Below are 22,163 nucleotides of genomic sequence, written 5' to 3'. Positions count from 1 at the left end.
CATTCAAAAGCAGCCATAAGCACACAGCTGATAAGAATTTAATTAAATGTAGATTAAAACCAAACAGGAAAACACACTGGGTGATAATTTTTTATCACGTCCCCTGGTCATATTTTTTTCCCTCATACTTTCGACTTGTTCTTCCTTGGGCTACATCTTTTCAGCTTGCCAAAAGTGGCAAAACACCTCACACATCCCACCATGGCGCCATGAGATTGTGTAAAATGCAAAACGAGGGGCAGTCACACGATTAATAAAAATCCTGGTGTCTGGGGAGGATGGAGGCTGGCGGAGGATTGGGGATGGGGGGGTACAGGGGTTGCATGGCAGGAATTAGTTGCTTCATCCCAAATTTGCATCATATTCCAAACGACAATCCCAGCACTGTAGGCAAGGGGAAACATATCTTGCTCTCTGCAGGAACAATTAAATATTTTCTACAATGCTGAATAAATGTCACCTTCAGTATCAAATTGTCAATACTTACTAAACATGGTGTTACAATAAGTGCCTGGAAAACATGCCTGAACAGAGAAAACCCACTTTTTTAGAGGTGGACCAATGCTTTGCTAACATACTGTAACACTCGTTTGGGCGCTGTTCACCTAAGGCTCTAGAAGTGTGTTGAACTCCACTGGGGATACCAGTAAGCAAGAGACAACTGCAGCCTTGTCAGGGATTCCCCAGTATTGAAACATTACATCCACTTGCACAGTAACATACAGATTTTTTTGAAAAAGGTTTGTACACTGCAAGAATTTCCCTCTGTTATTATATTTATTATTCTGAACACTGAACGGCCTTCTTTAATATCAGAATGCAGCAGTATAATTTTTTTTTTCAGAAGAAATAGATTAATTTCCCACCATCTGGTGTACTGTATTATAAAGCATATTTCAGTTTCACACAGCTGTTGGCTTTAATATTTACCTGAAATACTTCAAATGGCAGTTTTTTTTAATCACAGGCAATTGCCTCATCTTGCGCATATGTACACAGATTCTCAATGGTGCGTTCAGCGTGGAAAGCACATCATTTGCATTATTGTAAATTATAATTTGGAAAGTGACTGTGATATTACAAGTGCTGATGATCAAAAGCACAAAGGTTATGTTAGAAACATGGTTTTGGTAACATGGAAGTGGACTAAAGCACTCATGCCATCTCCACAGCGGTTAACACCACCGTGCTGCTGCCTGCCTGGCTGTGCCCGTGTCCGCCTGCCCACAGTGCCGGTGCTGCATCTCAGTTCCACTCTATTACCCTCACGCAGGCGATTGGCCTTTTCTGTGGGGAAAAGAGCAATTTCCTGTCGCAGTCTGTTTGATCAAGTGCTAAACCCTTGTGATCAATAGAGAGACAGATGTCGGCTCCAGATGGCCGCGTGGTGATACCTGGGGCAGCGTGGGGGCTTGCCAGGACGACAGAATGGCAATGAGGAAGGGCAGCGGCTATGCTCCCGATGTCCCAGCCACCGAGACACAATGTGACAAACTAAATTAGGCCTTTTAGCCGCAGATTATTTATTTCTCATGCAAACCGACAGAAAATTTAATTAGCTCATTCTTTAAGCAATATGTAGAATCACAGGGGTGCAGAGAGAGAGGGCATGCCCGGATGTTGAATCGCTGATTTGTGTGTATACGTGTACCTATGTGTGTGTGTATTATGCTATGAACACCAAATAAGCATGCTCATATAAGGCATGAGACATCAACCATTTTTCAAATACAGAACTTGTTTTTAGGGACAAATCACTAAAAAATTCTACTAGAAAAACACAACTTCATAAATTCCATTCCCCATGACCAGATCAATAATGTTGAATTTCAAAATGGATGACAGGTGCATCTTCCTGGCTTTTTTCCTGGGAAAAAAAACTGCCAGCACCAGAAGGCCAAATAGACCTTTCCAAAGAGGAGAGACAGAGTAGGAAAGAGGCTCCCATTTTTTAAACGGCAAGCATTTGCATTAGGGCTGGCACCCACCATACACACAAACACACATACACCCACACACTTAAAAACACACAGACACACAGACTGGCCAGCCAGTCCATGTGGCGTAGGGCCGGAGCAATGTTGGAGGAACCACTGAGGCGCGTGGCGATGGCGCACTGCTCTCCCAGGAAAACTGAGTACACCGGCGTTGGCCCTCTGCCGTTCACCTGCTCCCGCCGAGGCATGATGGGTAGGGGGACATGGGCCATGGGGCCACAGCTGGAGGGGAGGGAGGGGTAGGGTCTACTGCAGTGTTGAACACAGTGGCGCCCTGTCACAAAGGGTCTTCTGGTCCCATTAGCAGGGCTTGGTCAGGACGGCCCCCAACCAGCCTGCCGCCGCAGCAGGGGCCGCAGTAAACACATGTCGACTGACCAAAACCAGTACACATGCAGCACTACCCGCAGAGAAGGATAGCTAATAGAGTGCTCAGTGGGACAAACCTGTCCAAATAAAGAATAAAGCACAGAGGAGCACAGCAGAAAGGAAAGGGGCCAGTTAGAGCTTTCCTTAAATAGTCCACTCCACTTTACTTTGTGTGCGACAGCCAATGAAGGAGAACAGCTTTGTACTAAATATATTTGTGGCTGGTATTTTCTCAGACAGAAAGCGTAGATCCTTTGCAACACAGACAGAGCAAAATGTTTCAGTAGCCATTGAGTGCTTACAGGAGAAAAGTATATTTGTGCAAAAAAATTATCTGTTTAAAACATGTTAAACAGGGGACTCTGAGTGTTTTATATGTGTATGTATATATATGTGTGTGTGTATATATATATCAATGCAATGATCGTCAGTAAAAAATTATTACATTTTTGTAAGAAATTGAAATAAATATACTCAAGCGCTGTCATTGCACTTAATAAAGATAAAATAGCTTTTAATTGAAATTTCAAAATTATTAAAGCACTATTACCACGCAAACATCTCCCAGTATCTATCTCACTGTACTGAAAAGCTAACATTTAGGTTTTACTCACCTTTAAGTTTCACATCATTGCTAGATTTTTTAAATCTGTTTTTGTCATGTTCAAATAATTGACAAACGTTTGTTGAATAACATCGTATGTTGCGCTGCTTTACTGTCTTTGTTGCCTGTAAATGTATACTATTGAGACAGCGGCATGTATGAGGCTCCCCTGGGGGGACTTTTTAATTTGTGGATTCTGACCCACATGCCATTCCCTCAAGGCCATTTATGAGCTCTTGGTTCTGACTATATCTGCAAAAATTAGTCTGGATGCTGTAGTGTAAAAGGAGAGAAATCGGGAGGTTTGGGGTGAGGCAAGACAAGGCAAGTGAGGACTCAGTGACACATATTTACTGCACATTTAGAAGTATTTATTTCCTTGGAAAATAGTCAGCATTTTTCCTGCTACAATACAGAAATGTTGAAATTGAAATATGAATGTCTTAAAAGGTGACAAACGCATGTTGGCATGCTTGATTCCTGTCATAACTGAATTGCCCCAACAGCAGAAAAATATTATAAAACATTTACAAATTAAAAAACATTTTACCATTTGCACTGTTAATTTCTAGACAAAGATAAAGTCAAAAAAAGGTCAGAGCACCACCTTTTATCCAAATACCTCTCATGAGAGTAAGATGTTTAGCTCCTACCTGCAAGGATGTATAGGCAGACTAGCACATATGCTGCTTTGCCATGTCTTAGGCGCCTCTGCTTCATCACAGCAAAACATCCACTAGCTGCCACTTGAGCATGAGAAGAGTGCCTCCTAGTGGCCAAGACAAAACAGAAGAAGAAGGTGGAGGAAAATGTAAGAGAGTAAGAGTGGTAGAGAGTCAATCTCTGTCAGTGCCTTAGTGAAATAATAGTAGAGTCAGCTAATTCTAGTTTAGTGTACCGTCAATAATAGTAAGCTTGTTTGACCCCTGTGAGTGATGTTCCTGCTCGGGTCCAACTCAGCGTTTTCCTTTTTGCTGCTTGCTTGCTCCGGCCAGGCATTGTGACAGCAGGGTTGACAGCCATGAGTCATCCCTAATGCGTTCAACTCTGATGATCCAGAAACAGTCCAAATATTTACGAGTATTCATGAGGAGGATTTGTTTAGTGTTGTTGTTTAGTGTCACAACAACTCTGCTGTCAGGTGCAGATACAGATATTATTAATCTATGCTTTGCAATAAATATTTTCACAAGACCCAGGGAAGTAGATTGGTAAGTTGTTTTGTGTGTGGCACTGTCAGTTACTCCTCCTATGATAAAGCTTTGTTCAAAAATATAGTGGTGGCTAACAACATGCAGCTACTTGATATTCGTAGGTGCGTGGAGCTTGTACCCATTTGACCAGGAGGAGTTGGAGCTGATTTGAAGACAAGAAGAGTCGAGGTCTTTAATTACAACCCTCTCAGTGGCTTCAGGCTCTCCTCCCTTTACAATTAAGACCTGTAGTTAGAGCAGTGCCAATAAACAGCGATGGCAGCTTTAAGAGCAAAATGACCAAGCTAAGGAAAAAAGAACAAATCAACATCAGCCTTGACAAAGAACAGATGCTTGATGTTTATTTGTTTGGGTAGTTATTCTTATAATATCATTTTTGAACTTTTGCTCTTTAAAACGTATAAAATGTTTTATGTGACAAAACTTGATCTTTCCTATTTTTCAAAGTATCGAGATGCTTTGCTATACACGACCACACTATGCATTCAGGTAATGCCAATGGGCCACTGGTAGTTTCCCCAGAGGTCCCATTCATCCCCCTCATAATATGTGGCTGTGGCGCAGTGGGACTGTTCTGCATTGCTGTAATGGCCTCTGCAACAGTAATGTGTTTGGACAGATGGGAGAGGCAAATGCTGATGTGCTTAACTACGCATTTTACAGCTAAACTATTAAAGAGTTGTGCTGTTTACACACCAACATTTGAATACCTGTCTTCAGGCCAGTTTAATTATCCGGGCCCTTCTGTTATTTCTGTTGCTTTGTTGTCTCTCAGCTTTTGCACAAGGCATGAGAGATTTGTTTGCAACTTCATTAAGATATGGTGGTAGTCGTTTGAAAAAAAAAAATTCCTGCTTAAGTATCTCATACTCTATTCTCCCTGCCTCCCCCATACGTATAAAGATACTGTACACATTCATTTTCTTATAAAGTCATTCAAAGTAAGAAAATTAAAAAATGTCCTGTGATGCTGGCACTTTGAAATCTCTCAGGGCTTTAGGCAAAGGGGAGGGGACACGCGCCCTGAATCCCTTCGATTCATCCTAAGACATTTGATTAGTTTATAAGTACTTATAGGAGGCAAAGGGTTTGCATTATAATTTTCTTTCATGAAGTCCTTCATATGTTCATCTTCAACTTCATGTTCAAATAAAGCATTAATCAAAGGGAAGAGAGGGAAGAGGGCATTTAGCCAGTAGAGCCATATACTCAGGGCCTCAGTGAGCTGGTGGATATAGTATTGAGAGACTGTAGGAAGCAGTGGTTTTTAATTATCTGGACTACGTACAGGATGCCGTTTTTGATTGTTTTAATGAGGCAGCTGGCCTATTGTCTCCCCTTAATTCCTTCATTGTTTTTAGAATATGTCATAGTTCTTTATTCTTTTATCAGGTGCTCTGCAGGAGGATTTAGACAATAGCCTTCATTCCAACTGCATTGGCCACTGCACAAAGGCAGCTCATTGCAGACAGTTAGCAGGCAAACAAGTGCAAATCACAAGCTGCACTTTTCGCAGCCTTTTCCCCAGTTTCACGACTTACTGTTTTGATCTTTTGCTCTGACTTTTGATAACGTGTCCTCGCTCCCTCATTCATACAGATCAAGCCATTGTCATAGGTGGCTCACCTGTTTTGTGTGTGTGTGTGTGTGTGTGTGTGTGATTTAAATCACTTGTCATGGAAACAGCCATGACGAATCATTCGGCAGAGCTCATTCGTGGAATATTGTTTTTGTCATCTGCCCACCTGACGCCTCTGTGCGTTCTGTTCTTTATGGCTTGCATCTCCATTTGAACATATAAATGACACAGCATTAAGAACAGTTGCTCTTATGCTTTGGTCAGTTATGCATGTATTATGGCTGCACAGTTCATCACGTTTTTATATTTTTGCTTTTATTTCTTTTCTTTTTTTTAATTATTCATGTCAAATATTTATTTTTAACAGCACAGACCTACAATCATGTTGTCTCTAATAAAACAGTCTAACGTAGATACATAATTCATAAAATTGCAGTAAGAACTCATAAATCTGATGCAAATATAGTTTAATTTCTAATCCTGCAGCAAGACTACATGTATCCCTGGTCTTGGTTTAGTGACTGTCACAAAACAATTGCTGTCTTAATGCTTTTGGCGGCTCTGTAAAAATTGGACCTCCTAAAATTCTCACACACAACAGATAGATCTGTAGTAGTCTTGGCTGAATGGATGCAATCTGAGTGTATTTTCTGCTGTCAAACATTTTCATCAAACTCCTCATAACGTTCTTAATCTCAACCGAGGAGAGCGTACAGTGTCTTTGATTTGGATTGATCCAAAAAACACTCACTTCTATCCGAGCATCCGGGCCTAGTTCATAATTCTCTTTGTAAGCCTTTACGCATCTGAACTAGATCCATTCAGTGAGGAGAAACTTTTGTGGCTATGACTGTGATATATTCCCCACCACTGTCAGTGGCAGTTTGTATCTACCTTGATGGTAACTTGGGCAGACAGTGGAGAGGAGTTTTGTTATTTTAATTAGGAGATAAAAATTCAAAGGGCCTCTCCAGGCAGTGTGTGGTATGACAGAATCAAAACGATGAAGTGGAGCAGCCTGAAGTGTGTGTCTCGTCACAGCAGATTGGCCGACAGATAGGCACTGCTCTTTAAGGTGGCGCTGACATGCACAATTCACACAATCACACACACACACACACACGTGGATAGGAGGCCTGCACACAAATGAGACTTTGAAGATTGCATATTCTAATACTATTTCACTTCTTTGACACATTTGTGCTGGTCTAATTTTCAGTGCTTCACCAGGAAGGACGGGCTAGAAAGGTTTAATCAAGACAGCGTTGCGAAATCTGAAATATTACATTTTGAATTTAAATAATGGGGTAGTTCATTTTAGAAACTTAATGATTTATACATAATGCACGGCGTAGTAATGTAAACTAACAGTGGATCTGTTTCCACCCCGTAGATTTCTATTAAATCCACAGAAAAGTCCATTGTATTCACAAGGAGCCTCACTCAATCATCTTCACTGTGCCTACTGGCTGGTTTCAAACCATGTGATTTATAGGTTTTGTGTAAACATGAGTAATCAGCGATTCACATATGTATGGGTTGTCTAGTCGAGTCCCCTGCCTTCACACCTCTCCTCAGGACTCTCTTTATTCTGCATCAGCTAGGGCTCAAACCACACGTCCCCTCACAGGCTGACACTCTGTTGGTATGTTTGCACATCTTTGAAAGCTAACAGCGTGCTTTAATTAATTGTCCAGCTTTCCTCTGAAACAATGTCCTAATTCTGCCATTTAGCAGGAGCATATCATAGTTTGTTGTTATCTCCCCAGCCAGATTTCTGTAAATAGTCATATTAAAAACTTTAATCTCTTCAATGGAAAATGAAGTGCGGCTGAAAAGCCTGTCATGTGCTGAGATAAATATTATCTAAGTTAAAACCTTCACTCTCTCCCCCTACCCCCACTTCCTTCCTCCTGCCCCTCCCCCTTTCTCTGACTTAATGAATATGTTCAGAAGGTTTCAGAGGAATGCTTAATCCCAAAACACAACAATCTAATAATATGGAGGACCTGTCTCAGTGTTCTCACTGACAACAGCACTGTAGGCTACAGTTTAGCTGAGGTTTGCCTTGCTTCTGGATATTGTCTCTTGTCTAGTGTTACAGACATTATAGATATTTTATATTTGTTAGATGTTTGCCCCAATGCCAGAACAATGACTGTGACTGGAATTTAATTTCTTAGGGTTTGAAACATTGCAAAGTGTCTCTGTGTGTCTATATTATCCAAAGAACTCACCGTGGACCATTTCATTGGGACTACAGTAAAACAGTCCTTAAAAATGACTGCTGACAGCATTCTCTGTCAATTACCTAAAACACCATGTTGCAGCAGAAGTGTGTACGCTACTATGCTGTGAAGTCTCCTTTATTGTAACTGGGTAGTAGCAAAAATCTGGAATCTGGAAAAAGTGAAGTGACCTTTTATATTGTTGGGGCTCTTGTGCAATTCTCCTTTTCACTCTATGTGCCAGCCAGAATCCTATTCAACAACACAGACTTTTGCAACATGCCATTGAAGTACTGAGTCATAGGGATGCTGTGTATGCCATCCAAGATGCCCAAACAAACGTATACTTTTATAATGTCGCAAAATGCCCTGAAATTTAAGTCACGAATGATGTACATGCAGCAAAGCTTTTTATTTTCCCACAGCAAGTATTTAACTGCTCCTCTATCTCTGTTTTGCCCAGGTGGCCAACTGTGGTGCACCACCACCAAGAACATGATGGAGGGCGAGGAGCTAGTGGCGTTTGCTGTGGATTTCGACTCACGTCTGCAGGCAGTGAACCACATGTCTCTTAGTGAGGGCATGTACCCAGCCAGGCTGCTGGACAGCATCCAGCTCCTGCCTCAGCAGGCCGCAATGGCTTCCATCTTGCCCACTGCCATCGTCAACAGTGAGTGTCCACGCACACTAACACAAGGGCACAAACACAGAGCAGGAAAGAGATTTGCTTTTGTTTACACTTGCAAAATCACACACACACTTTCTTGTTCTTTCTCTGTTTCTGTCTCACACATGCACGAGTACACAGCCTGCACTCAGTCACCTGCTTAACAAGGAGTGTTGTCTCCGCTGGGCGTAGATTAGCCCAGATGAGTCTCTGCACTGGAGATAAGAGACCAGTGACCTTCAAGTTTTGGGTTCACATAAACACACTAAGGCTCAAACTAACGTGTTAATTGCACAAAAACATGCCTCATGCAAATAGTGTGTTTGTTTACTTAACGAGGGCTATCTGGGTTCAGCTCAACAGGGAGGCTTCTGTAAGCAGATGGTCCAGTGTTCTTGTTTGCCCTTGAGAAAGGGCACCAACCCAGTGGTAGAAACACAGCGAATTATAGCAGCAGCAGAGGATTTGGTGAAAAAGCCTTTAACACAGGCTTTAAGAGTCGAAACTATAGAAGTAGAGAAGAGTGGTATGCTTGTATGCATGTGTGCAAGCTCTTTATCTTGATTTTAATGCATACATGTGAATGTTCTGTATACATCCTGATATCATGTCCCCTTGTGTATCTCTTTGTCCCTCCAGAGGACATCTTCCCCTGTAAGGCTTGTGGAATTTGGTTTCGGAGTGAGAGGAACTTGCAGGCCCATCTGATGTACTATTGCAGCGGTAGACAGAGGGAGCCAGACACAGTCATGGAGGAAAATGACACTGGTCCCCACCACACCCCCAGTGTCTGCCCCTTCCCACAGTGCAACAAGAGTTTTTCTGGAGCCAGGGCCCTGGAAATGCACTTAAACACCTCACACAGTGGTGAGTGCCAATGTTATGGATGTGTACGCATAGGAGATGCTTGCAGATTTGTGTATTTTTTTACATTATGGCTGTTGAAGGTGGCTACTTTCAATCAATGGCTGAATGAAGGGGGGTCCAAAGTTGTTGTTTTTTGGGGGGGGAAATCACATACGGACAGAGTTACACAGGTTTGGAAAAATGACTGTCATTTCTTTTCAGAAATATACATACCCTGCTGTCAACTACCATAGTAGACAGTCTTTGGGATGGGAGTAAGCTTGGCATTATGCATGAGTGTTTGATGGTTTCTACCGGTAACTCTAAAGGAGAAGTGGGAGGCGAGATTCTGAGCATTTCTCTCTTTTATCTCCTTCACAGGTGTCAAAATGGAAGAGAGCCTTCCTCCTGGCACCAGCTTGAAATGCACAATCTGTAACTACACAGCAGATTCTCTTATTACATTCCAGCATCACATCATGTCTCACCTGTCACAGGCGGCCTTCAGATGCAATCACTGCCATATCAGCTTCCAGAGCCACAGGGAACTCTTACAGCATCAGGACTTACACGGGCACGGCAGCAAACTTCACAGAGAAGGAGACGGCACGGAGCATTCCCCTAGGGGGTCTGAGGAAAGCCTCCAGCAGCAGCAGACCCGTGCTGAGCTGGCCAACAGGAAGGATGCTCTGCTGGGAAGTCCCAAAGGGGCCCTCAGCAAGGAGACCAGCACAGACGCAGAGGCTGACAAGGCTGAGAAGAAGCCCTTGCTGTCTGTTCAGAAGGGAGAGGCCCATCCAGGCAGTAAAGCTAGTTTTTCTTACACCAGGATCAAGTCTGAGCCCTCCAGCCCCCGACTGGCCTCCTCCCCTGTGCAGCATAACATGCCTACATTTCCCATGGGCCCCTTCTTGTCACAGTTTGCTTTCTCCCAAGACATTTCAGTAGTCCCGCAGGCTTCTGAGATTCTGGCTAAAATGTCAGAACTAGTTCACCGGAGGCTGCGCCATGGAGGGAACAGCTACCCCCCTGTCATCTACAGTCCTCTAATGCCCAAAGGGGCCACCTGTTTTGAATGCAATATCACCTTCAGCAACCTGGACAACTACCTGGTTCACAAAAAGCACTACTGTAACAGCCGCTGGCAACACATGGCAAAGTCCCCAGACTTCTCCGCCCTCTCAGATAAGGTCCCAGAGGCAGTGAGCCCTAACAGTGGTCACAGTTCTGTTAGCATGTTGGCAGGCTGCCACCCTACAGAGGCAGACAATCACCTCATGCAGTCTGCCTGTCTTAACTCAAATGTTTTGGACATGATCACTGCTGGGGCCAAAGGGGCTGATAAGGATCTTGCAGGGCAGGGGAAGAAGGTCTCAACCCCAAATGCAGCTGAGGAGCGGCTGAATGGCAAGCAGATGGAGGGGAAAAGCCTCAGCACAGGTTTGGTGGAGAGTGACAATGACCCAACTAAGACAACCTGCGATGCCTGCAATATCACCTTCAGCCGTCATGAGACTTACATGGTCCACAAGCAGTACTACTGTGCCACTCGTCATGACCCACCTATGAAACGGATGTCGACCAACAAGGTACCCTCCATGCAGAGAACCATGAGGACACGCAAGCGCAGAAAGATGTATGAGATGTGTCTCCCTGACCAAGACCACCAGCGGCCCCCTATGGGTCAGCCGGGTTTTCTTGGGGTTTCTTCTATGAACCCTTGTACATCCCAGGAAAGTGTCGAGAGCCTAGCAGACCGCTTCCATCCCCGGTGTGACATATTCCCAGGTATGGTACCCAAACACCTGGAGGCCTCTCTGACTGTCACTAAACCTATTCTGGCTCCCAAATGCAATACAGTGGAGCAGCATGAGCTGGATGCTCCCATTGATCTCAGCAAAAAGTGTTCCCCCGTCCCTGACAAGTCATGTAGCTCCCCTAAAAGACTGTTGGACTATCATGAATGTGCAGTGTGCAAAATAAGTTTTAACAAGGTAGAGAACTACCTGGCGCACAAACAGAACTTTTGCCCTGCAACAGCCGCTGCCACTGCTGCTGCCACTCAGCAACAACAACAACAGCCACAACACAATGAGACTGGCAGCCTGGAGCCAACTCTGTTCCCTGAAGTGAAAAGTGACAGCAGTAGCAACCCTGATGATGTCTACGAAAAGAGCCCAGGCAAATGTGACAAGAATGGGAAGGTGATGGTGCAAAACGGAGGCATGTTCCCACCTCACATGGGCCCTCTGCCAGGACTCAAGGCTTTTGCTGAGCCCCAACTCATCCCACCAAAAGATGAGAAAAGTATGTTTCTGTCCCACTGCCTTTATCCTGGAGCAATAAAGAAGGTGAAAGGTCCTGAGCAGATATCGCCGTATTTTGGGATAAAGCCAACTGATTATGTGTCTGGGGTAGCTGTGATGCAGGGAGAGGCCAGCGAACAGGAGCAGAACGTTAATGGGGGAGGAGGAAGCGTAGTAGGAGGAGTCGATACAGGGACAACCAGAGAGCAGGCCCAGCAGCCTGCTGCTAATGGCTGCCCCCACCCTGGCAAGGAACCTCTTCCCCTACTGCCCAAAAACCGGGGCATGGTCATCGTCAACGGGGGGCACAAGCCAGAGGAGCGTTCAGGCACTGCTCCAGCAAACCAGGAGAACCAGCCTCAGCCAGAAAGCCAACCTCCCAATCCCTCACCTACGTGGGCCACTGAGAACCAGGCTGACTCCAATGAGAACATGTCGCCTTCTTCCAAGTCTCAAAATGAGGAGGCTGCACCCCCGGCCAACAAAGGCGTGAACGGCTCTGGAAGTGGAAAGTACTGCCGCCTCTGTGATATCCAGTTCAACAACCTCTCAAACTTTATTACCCATAAGAAGTTTTACTGTTCATCACATGCTGCAGAGCATGTAAAATAAGTTGAGACAAATAAGACCTATTCTTCTTCCACTTCCCTCACCTTTCCTCGGCAACTTTTACCCCATTTTTCTCCAATGTTTTGGTACACTGTTGTGTCTGGAATAGTGCATCATGCAGTGATAATGCTGCTTGTGGACAATCAAAAGAAGCTTCATCTTCCATTGTTTTAAGACTTATAAATGCAAAATCATTGGTTAAAAAAGAAAAAGAAAAGTAACATGAAGAATAATATTGGTGCCACTTTCTCATTAATTTATTTTACAATCAGTATTAATAGGAGTAGTGATCTTAATTTAAATTCAAAATGAAATTTATATCAGAGTTGTTTGTAATGTTATTGTATAGTCATTCTTGTGTAGCACACATATTGTTTACACTGTATTGTAGGCTCAATGAAACAATAGACAATACAAAAATGAGATGCATTTTAGACACAAAAATAGCTACTGAGGCACTTGTGTATTCTTATTTGCTGTACCAGTTTCTGTATATGTCCAAAATGTCACTTGCGGTTGCTACAAATGACTTGTTGCCTTAAAAAAAAAAATCACCATTTGGGAGTGATAACCAGGCACAACCCTGCATCTCACATTTTGGCTTATACACATGGCTTTGCATACATATGTGACTGTTTGTCTCTGTCTCTTTTCTTCAACTCAGACGTGGATGTTTCATGAGGATGGCAGCATTCTTGTATAGTACTCGTATTTCTGTTTGATGATAAACTTTGGTCTCCCTTTTTGAAATTTGCTCTCAATGCAATACTTTGTAAATTAGGGAACATTACTGAAAGCAGTATTATGAAATGGGGACTGTGCATATAATTATTTGTAACCCCATAGGGGAAAAAAGTTCTACAAGAATTAAGTTTATTGCTGATGAACAAGACGGGCGGGAGGTCAGTGGGGATACTGATGTAAAATGATCATTCCAATGTCCTGATTATGGGAGAAAATGTTTCTTAAAACGTTGTTGCTATGCATGTATATGGATGGAATCAAATTCCAGATCTGTTGGAAATTTTTATTTTGATGTGGTGTCATAATTAAACTTTAATCCTCAGGATAAACTATTGATGTGTGGTCTTTTTTTATGCTCCTTACCCATCAATAAGCACCATCCTGTTAAAAATAAAAAATAAATAAAAGTACAACAAGATTTATTTAAAAATTAGACTTTTATAAAATAATTTATAAAATGAATAAAGTCAACCTAATTCCAAAAACAGAGTTCTATGTTTGGTAGTGATTCAACTCATAACATCCAAGCAACAAAAGTGAAGCTGATGACATAGAGACAGAGGAACTCAATGTACCTATTTTGAGCTATAACATGGCAGAATGTTAATACAGAACTGAACAGTGATTAAAATTAGATGAGCACTTCCTACATCTGTGGCCTTACTTTGACAAGGAATAACGAATGTAATTTTTTGGCACTGGACAATCATGTAAAGAGACTGAAATAACAACTTGAAAGGTAAGTTTTTTTTAAAAATCTAACGCATCAAATATTTCATCACACTGAATATCAAGCAGTTATTTTATTTAAAAAGCTGCCACTGAAGCAGAACAGTGCAAAAATATTATCCAAAAGATAACTTTATTGGGTGTTTAACATATTTCACTCTGCCAATATCTTGGATACTGTTACATGTTGGGCATGGGTCACTCGCTCTGCTGGTTGCCTTGTCGTTTGTTGACTAGCTTCTTCAGGTGCTCGCTAATGGAAGTTGGGTTCTTGTAGATCATTCGGCGGTCTCCTCCTTTTATGTGGACGTGAGTGGCTGATGGGTAGGACTCCTCCAGGAACTTCTTTTGAAGCCTAGCAACCATCTGGTGCAGGGAAAAGATGATTTACTATTGGGTTTACACAACCGTTTATTCAGTATTGTTTTGCAACTTTACATTAGTTGATAATGCTTCATGCAGTTGTGCAGCTTCAGGAAATGTTCTCACCTGGTTTAGGTGTGCTGGTATTTGCTGGTCAAAGGAATCCCCAGTGATCACACTTACAGGTGTCCTGCTGGTGAGGGGCTTAAACTTTGAGATATCCCTTTAAAAGAACATATAAATACTGCTTGGTTTAGTATTTCAATCATTATTTTGACTTTTACATTTAACAAACAGTAACAGACCTATCAGAAAAATAATGAAAAAATGACTGTTCCATACCGTACTTGTGCTGCGCTTTCATTCAAAAAGTAATGTTCATCTACAGCACTACTCTGGTGGGCAGGGTTACTTTGTAGATACTTCTGTTGGAGACAGAGAGAGAAAAAAAAAAAAAAAAGATTAAAAATCTCAAAAGAATATTTTTATATTTATATTTTATTATTATTATTTTTTCACACCTTATTCTCATAGGGCACAAGTTACTTTATGTTCGTGGATAAGACAAAACAAAAAGCAAGCCAATACATAGTGTTGTTGGAATTTTTCAAAAACATAAACTTAACAAATTAAACATGTTGCTGTCATAGTTGATAGTAGACATTTAATGTTCATGTCAGACATCTTATATGTAAACATGAACTATAATCCACATTTATCTGTCAAATCACACTGACTGGGGTATCATGGAATATAAAATGCATTTCATTCTCAACTGTTCTTAAAGCCAAATCACACAGGTGACACAATCCCTCCTGTTCTCGGACTAAGTGAAAGTATACAGTTAAACAGACGACGGGATTACGTCTCTAAACTGTGCACATCAGTATGCTTACGTTAATAGTAACATGTTGCTGGAGATGGTAAGTGCTCATTATAACACATTACGTGCTCAGTTTTAATTAACCTATTATACAGTCCCAGCATTTCACCCTTTTGCTTAAATACACACAGCTCCATCCCATATCCCCACATACTGACGGCTGCTGTGGCTCAGTGGTAGATTCAGATGTCTTTTAGGTCGGAGGTTCGATCCCCAGCTCCCTCAGTCTACATGTTGAAGTGTCCTTGGGCAAGACGCTGAACCCCAAATTGCTCCCAGTGGCATAACCATCGGAATGAATGTGTTAACTGATTGACAGTTGGGCACTATACGTAGCAGCCTCTGCCATCAGTGTATGAATGTGTGTGTGAATGGATTAATGTGACATGTAGTGTAAAAGCAGCTTTAAGTGGTCGCAAAGACTAGAAAAGCGCTATATAAGTACAGTCCATTTACCATTTACTAGTTTCTGGGCCATTCCATTAACACCATCAAACCAAAGCAGCTCTGTTTTCCCCTTTATCACTTTTTATTTGTCTAAAACCACCAAGGATCCATACAGTGTGATCATATTAAACTTGAATCCTACTCTGACTTCTCAGTTTTGTGCTAAATGAACATGGTCAAGGTGATGAGAAAAAGAAGGGCCTGCTGCTGTAATAATCCAATTTGAATACAGTGAAGTAAATATCCAGCTCATTCAATGAAGCAGCTCCAGACAAAATAATGTCATGACATTGTAAAACTCAGTTTTGGTTTTCTGATTCTAATTTATTTTATTTTATTTAAAAGGGACCATGTACAGTTTAAAACATAAATGTCACCATTTGATGCACCGTACCAGATTATAGCTTTAAGCTAATTTGCATCTGTAGTCCCTTCTCCATCTAGATAGGAATTCTCAAATTCAGCAGAGCTCCCTTTTAGCTGTATCTATCACCCACATGTGATGAGTTCAGATAGATTTGGTGCTGTTAATATAACAGCAAACAATTCTGCTCCAAGTTCAATTAAGCAGTGGTTACAGAACATGCCCTTGAGAAATGGACTGCATGCTCTATTGAATCTGGCTCGCTTATGAGTGTGTGCATGTTATAACCTTCACTAGCCTGTCTACAAAACCTTTCTCTGTCCTTGGGGAATTCAAGTACAATGATTTCCTTATCTCCTTGGCAACAAATGTAATGCCTGAAAACCTGAAATAAGTCCCTCATCACTACTGCCATCAAATCGTGGGTGGCTGGCAGCATTGAACAAGGAGTCTTAACAAACTGTTAACAATTATTCCCAATCAGCTGTCATAGTATTATGCGGACAGCTGAAGAAAAAGAAATGTAGTTCTGAATGGCTGATAGAAATGTCACTGAGTGTTCAGAAAGGTTCACTAAAGTGTATTTCTTTTCACCAAACAAAAATATGTAAGTCCAGCTGGATCATTTGGCGTTGGTTTTGTATAAGCCTCTTCAGAAAAATGATCGGTGCAAATGTATAACTGTCTCAGTGTTGCGCCTGGAGTGTGGATGTTTACATTTAGCCTCTGCTATCTAACACCATTAACACTCAACAGAACTCGGTGTAATCTGTAAGGTAATCAGGACACTCTTCGCTTCAACAGTCAAGAAAATAAGACAATCAAGCACCATGGGTGATATCTTCAGAAAAGTTTGATTTCAGTCTGTGCTAGCTGCTGTACTTTCTGACACAAACAGCTGACATACGGCATAAAACACTTCACACATGAAGGACAACAATGTCCTCTGGTCCCCACCATGAACGGCGCTTTGTCGTTGCCATAATATTGTATTTTCTTTAGTTTGTTGTCTCTTCTCCAAACCTCAACCAAACAGCTGATCCGACACCGTACGCTGCAGGTGTAGTGACACATATGTGTTGCAGTCCACACAAAGTAGTGCCAAATAAAAAGGGTTTCTTACTGAAAAGTGAAATGCGGTGAAATATTCAAATATAGCGTACAATTGAAACCACGATTGATTTTTAGGTGGGACGTCCTTGTAAGTGGATAAATTACGTGTGAAAGTGACCCTATCTGCAGCGGCATATAGCCTAGCTTCCGTGCCCGTTTCTAAACACTGGGGTCGTGCTGACTGGCATCCACTGTATGTAGTACACTCACTATTGATAACTATCTCATACAACCCAATTTCAAACAAACCAAACTATCCCTTTAAGTGCAGAGGTGTTCATGAAAGAGCTGGATCTTTAACTTTTTCTTAAAGGTGGAAAGGGACTCTGCGGACCAAATGGAGTTTGGCAACTCATTCCACTGCCGGGGGAATACAGAGGAGAAGAGTCTAGCTAGCGACTTAGGGCCCTGTTGTGATGGAGTACCAGGTGCCTTTCATTGGCAGAGCGTGGTGGGCGGGAGTAAGTGTAGACCTGGATGAGGACGTTCAGGTAGGCGGGAGCCATTTTGGTTGCTGTTTTGTAAGCATGCAACGGGGTTTTAAATTTGATGCGTGCAACTTGGAGGTCCGTGCCGAGACTGTAGTGTCATCTGGCGGGAACGACACAGAAGAGTTGGGTATTGTCCGCATAGCTATGGTAACCATGGGAGTGGATCATTGTGGTGTATATTGAGAAGAGAAGGGGACCGAGCACTTATCCTTGAGGCACCCCTGTGGATAAGCTGTGCGGTTTGGACACCTCTCACTTCCAAGATACTCTAAAACATCTCCCTGAGAGGAAGGACATGAACCAGTGGAGGGCAGATCCTGAGATACCAAGCTCAGAGTGTGGAGAGGAGGATTTGGTGGTTCACTGTGTCAAAGGCAGCTGACAGATCTAGCATTAATAGAGCTGATGACTGACCAGCAGCTCTAACCAAACACAATGATTCTGTTACAGACAGTGGTCGGAAGAGTGGCCTCGCTTAAGCCAGGCTGATTTGGGTCAAACGGAATTCAGTGACTTGATTAAAGACTGTGCACTCAAGTATTTTTTACAGGGAGGGAAGAAGTGAAACCAGTCTGTAGTTTTCAACCTGGGTTGGGTTGAAGGTGGGCTGTTGAGCAGTGGGGTGACCTGAGCTTGCTTGAATGCAGTGGGGAACACACCTGTTGACAGTGAGGAGTGGATGATGTGCGTGACTGCAGGGTTAAGTGTTGGGGAAATGGTCTGTAGGAGGTTTGATGGTAAAGCTCTTGCAATAATATTTTAAACAGTTGTTTCACTATAATTTGTGATTGTATAGATTGCACATTATTCAATGTTACCAAAGGTATTGGTTGTTGTTCATCAAAAGAATCCATTTCTTCTGCTGTTTGTCACAGAAAGTAAGAAATGACTACATGACTTTATGACAGGTTGGTTTGTCACCACTGAATGTTTGTTTAATTCAGATTCAGCAGATCTGAGTCTGAACACCTCCAAAATGAAAACCCCTCCCTTGATGAAAAATTCATCTGCAATACACAGCAAAAAGTTTACAAAAGAGTTTACAAAATTGCAGGCATCAGAAGATACAATACAATTGCAACTTAATGGAAGGGTTCAAATTGCATCTATTTTAAAATTATGCCTGGTGATCATGTCAAATCCACAGACAACAACATGTAAACAAACCTTTGCAATCACCATCTACTTGCATCTCTGTTAAGACGGATAAGTGATTATTCTAACACTAGCACCATCCTGTGGCTGTCCAGGAAAGATGTGAGGACTATATTTAAAATGCCTCAAACATAAAACATAGTATTTTTGTGTAATTATAGTTCTGTTTAAGTGAACAAAGTCCCAAATGTTTGGGCAAAAGAGAGTCTTTTTCTCTAAAGTACATGAGTCATACTCTCGGACAGACCTTTTTCTGGTTGATTCAGATTCAAACAATTACTGTAAAGATAAATCCATTGCAATCTCTGACCATACCACTGTAGGTATAAACATAACACTTGTACAATGTAGACAGCAGCTTTGCCATCTCTAGTTTGCTGACTCTCAATTTGTGCAGGTTATTTCAGAGCAAATAGATATTTTTAGATACAAATGTGACAGATGGCATCTCAGCCTCAACACTTTGAGAAAACAATAAAGCGTATCTCAGAGGACGGACTTAATGCTTGTGATTCATATATTAAGAAAATGATTGGTATAAGTAATGAGGATGCATCTTCAAAAATTAGGGATTTGGACAGACAGTTTCTCTGACCCATATTCAATCAAGAGCAAATACTTGAGGAAATTGTCACTGCAATGTTGTCCCTTCAGAGTGTAAAAGCCCAAGGACAAGATGGGCACAGAGTTTAAAAAAAAAAAAAAAAAAACTTAGATAGATGAGCAGATAGAAGATAGAGAAGACTAGCCCTGTTCTTTCAACTTCTACAAAAGTCCTACAAAAAAAACTATGTCCCACTAACACTCTAAAAGGCATCTATTATACTGTTAAAGAAAAAAATGACCCACTTGGTTGCTAATCCTAGCGACCAATCAGTTTGATAAAGTCTTAATATGAGTGCAACAAGTCATGCTCTGAAAACAACACCCAACGGATGGTCAAAACAGCTGTTCTACATTAAGCAGCCATATGAGTGCTTAAACCCAGACAACATGCCTGTAAATAGTCAACAAGACTAGGTCAAAACCTAGTATGTGGCTGACTGCATCAGGTCAATGTGCGCTTTTGTGGGCATTGAGTTACAAGGACTGTCCTTATGAAGCCGATGGTGAGGACAGCAGAGGTGCAGCGGAGGAGCAGCCCCGCCTACTCACTGAACAAAGGATCCAGAGCCATGTAGACAGTGAGTCGCGTCAGTGGCGGTCCAATATGCTCAATGATTCGCCATTGCGATGTCGCAACTCTCTCTCCCTATGGCTCTGAAAGTACCGTCACTTACTCAGTCACTCAGTCAGTCAGTTACTCAGTCAGTCAGTCACATACAGACCCATGTGTAGGGCTGACCCTGGCAGAGAGCATATTTAGTGCCCTTCAGGTAGCTGAGAGATAGAAGAAGTTACTCAGACAAACTCAATATTGTTGATCTACTATCATTGTCCATTCTCTTGAGCTTGTTCTTGAAATTAACCTACTGATGACGATTTACATACTTTGATATTTACAACTATTTATAGAATCACAATGTAAAAACATCGTTTACCCTAACAAAAATCAAAAGTAGTGTGTTAAGGGCTGTCCCACTGTCAAATCATCCATCGTCTGCAGACCTCCCTGTGGGACTTACCCTTAGTTAAATGGTAAATGGTAAATGGACTGTACTTGTATAACGTTTTACTAGTCTTCTGACCACTGAAAGTGTTTTTACACTACATGTCACATTCACCATTCACCTACTCACACTCACTGATGGAAGTCATACACCAAAGGCCTTCAGGAGCAATTTGGACACTTCGACATGCGACTGTTACAGTCAGGGATGGAACACCCAACCTTCTGACTAACTAATATTCAATAAAGTTTGAACAAAAAAAAATTGTAAACAAAGCATGCATGGACAGTGATAAGTGTGTGAGGGTTCAGTGCTTGGTTTTTCCTCTTAAAGCTGTTTTTCTCTTTGAATGCTTCTAAAAAAAAAACTTTGATCTGGGTTCATTCCTCTGGTCGTGATTCATCCCAACACATTGGGCATTTTTCTGTTGTTTGCTAGTACATGAACGAGATGAGGAGGCCCCTTCACTCAGTAGAAAATGGAGAGCCATGAGGTGTTTTTCTGGTCTGGGTGGGACTTAATTGCACTCTGATTCTATGGTAGAGCGTTTTCAAAAGCCATTGCAATCTATCTTAATAAGGTATTTCCTCATATCATCTCAAATGAGAAGAATGGGTTTGTTTACAGCAGAAATTCAATTTGAAATGACAGTTTTAACCTAATCGATACTACATCTGACAATCCATCCCCAAGAAGCAGTAATATTGCTTGACGCCTGATGGTGTAAGTATTCAGTAGGGTCAAGTGGGTTTACACTTAGTCTTTTCTATTTTGCCCTTACCATAGTGGCCAAACAGGGAGATACAGCTCTGGAAAAAATTAAGAGACCACTGCAAATTTTCCTTAAATCAGCATATCTACATGTATGGCAGCCATTCCATTCCAGTGTCTGTTGAATTCCTTAACAGGCACACCTGATTCTACTTACTGAGGTACTGATTAGGTGATCACCTGAACCAAATCTTATTTAATGAGGAAAAGTATGGGGCACTGTTTAGCTCAGTCGGTAGAGCAGGCGCCCCATGTACAGAGGCTACAGTCCTCGTCGGACTGCTCGCAGGTTCGACTCCCGGTCTGCTGATCATTTGGTGCATGTTACCCCCCACTCTCTACTCCCAACTTTTCCTGTCCAGCTTCAGCTGTCCTATAAATAAAGCCAAAGGCCCAAAAAATAATGAGGGAAAGTATAAAAACCACTGCTGTGGTCCTCATCCTCTTGCAATAGGACCAGTTGGATGGCAAAAACAGTGCTAGTAGTACCTCAAAAGTAATTGGAATTGGAAAAAAAGACTATTGACCATGCCAAAAGAGTTGAAAAGAAAAGTTTTGAGTGACGAAAAGAAGGGTTCAATTCTGGTTTTACTGGCAGAGGGATACAGTGAGCGTCAGGTTGCTTCCATCCTTAAAATTTCAAAGATGGCGGTTCATAAGAACAAAGTCAAGCAGCAGACATTAGGGACAACAAAGCTACAGAGTGGCAGAGGACGAAAACGACTCTCCACTCAACGGGATGACCGCCAACTCATTCGAATGTCACTCAACAACCGTAGGATGACAGCAAGTGACCTACAAAAAGAATGGCAAACGGCAGCTGGGGTGAAGTGCACGGCAAGGACGGTTCGAAACAGGCTCCTAGAGGCAGGGCTGAAGTTGTGCTAAGTTAGAAAAAAGCCCTTCATCAATGAGAAGCAAAGAAGAGCCAGGCTGAGGTTTGCAAAAGACCACAAGGATTGGACCGTAGAGGACTGGAGTAAGGTCATCTTCTCTGACGAGTCCAATTTTCAGCTTTGCCCAACACCTGGTCGTCTAACGGTTAGACGGAGACCTGGAGAGGCCTACAAGCCA

At 42.2% G+C, this 22,163-nt stretch overlaps 2 protein-coding genes across 2 annotated transcripts in view; one reads left to right on the top strand and one right to left on the bottom strand.

The window, feature by feature from the left end:
• zfpm2a (zinc finger protein, FOG family member 2a) overlaps positions 1–12,713 on the top strand; it is a 114,288-nt gene extending 101,575 nt beyond the window's left edge. Inside the window, exons 6-8 of the mRNA XM_069656208.1 lie at positions 8,455–8,661; positions 9,298–9,525; positions 9,886–12,713. Of these exons, the coding sequence (XP_069512309.1) occupies positions 8,455–8,661; positions 9,298–9,525; positions 9,886–12,422 (2,972 nt within the window). The 3' untranslated portion in view covers positions 12,423–12,713. The remainder of the gene's footprint in view (positions 1–8,454; positions 8,662–9,297; positions 9,526–9,885) is intronic.
• Positions 12,714–13,466: 753 nt separating this feature from the next.
• The window catches only part of LOC138584076 (uncharacterized), a 41,898-nt gene continuing 33,201 nt past the window's right edge, over positions 13,467–22,163 (bottom strand). Inside the window, exons 9-11 of the mRNA XM_069656209.1 lie at positions 14,598–14,680; positions 14,382–14,478; positions 13,467–14,258 (exon numbers count right to left, since the gene is read on the bottom strand). Of these exons, the coding sequence (XP_069512310.1) occupies positions 14,091–14,258; positions 14,382–14,478; positions 14,598–14,680 (348 nt within the window). The 3' untranslated portion in view covers positions 13,467–14,090. The remainder of the gene's footprint in view (positions 14,259–14,381; positions 14,479–14,597; positions 14,681–22,163) is intronic.

The sequence above is a fragment of the Semicossyphus pulcher genome, unplaced genomic scaffold, assembly GCF_022749685.1.
Source record: "Semicossyphus pulcher isolate SPU_LCO1_2020_fin unplaced genomic scaffold, fSemPul1.0.p SCAF_9, whole genome shotgun sequence".
Taxonomy (NCBI): domain Eukaryota; kingdom Metazoa; phylum Chordata; class Actinopteri; order Labriformes; family Labridae; genus Semicossyphus; species Semicossyphus pulcher.
The sequence above is the reverse complement of the archived record's forward strand: the minus strand, read 5'-3'. Positions and strand labels throughout refer to the sequence as shown.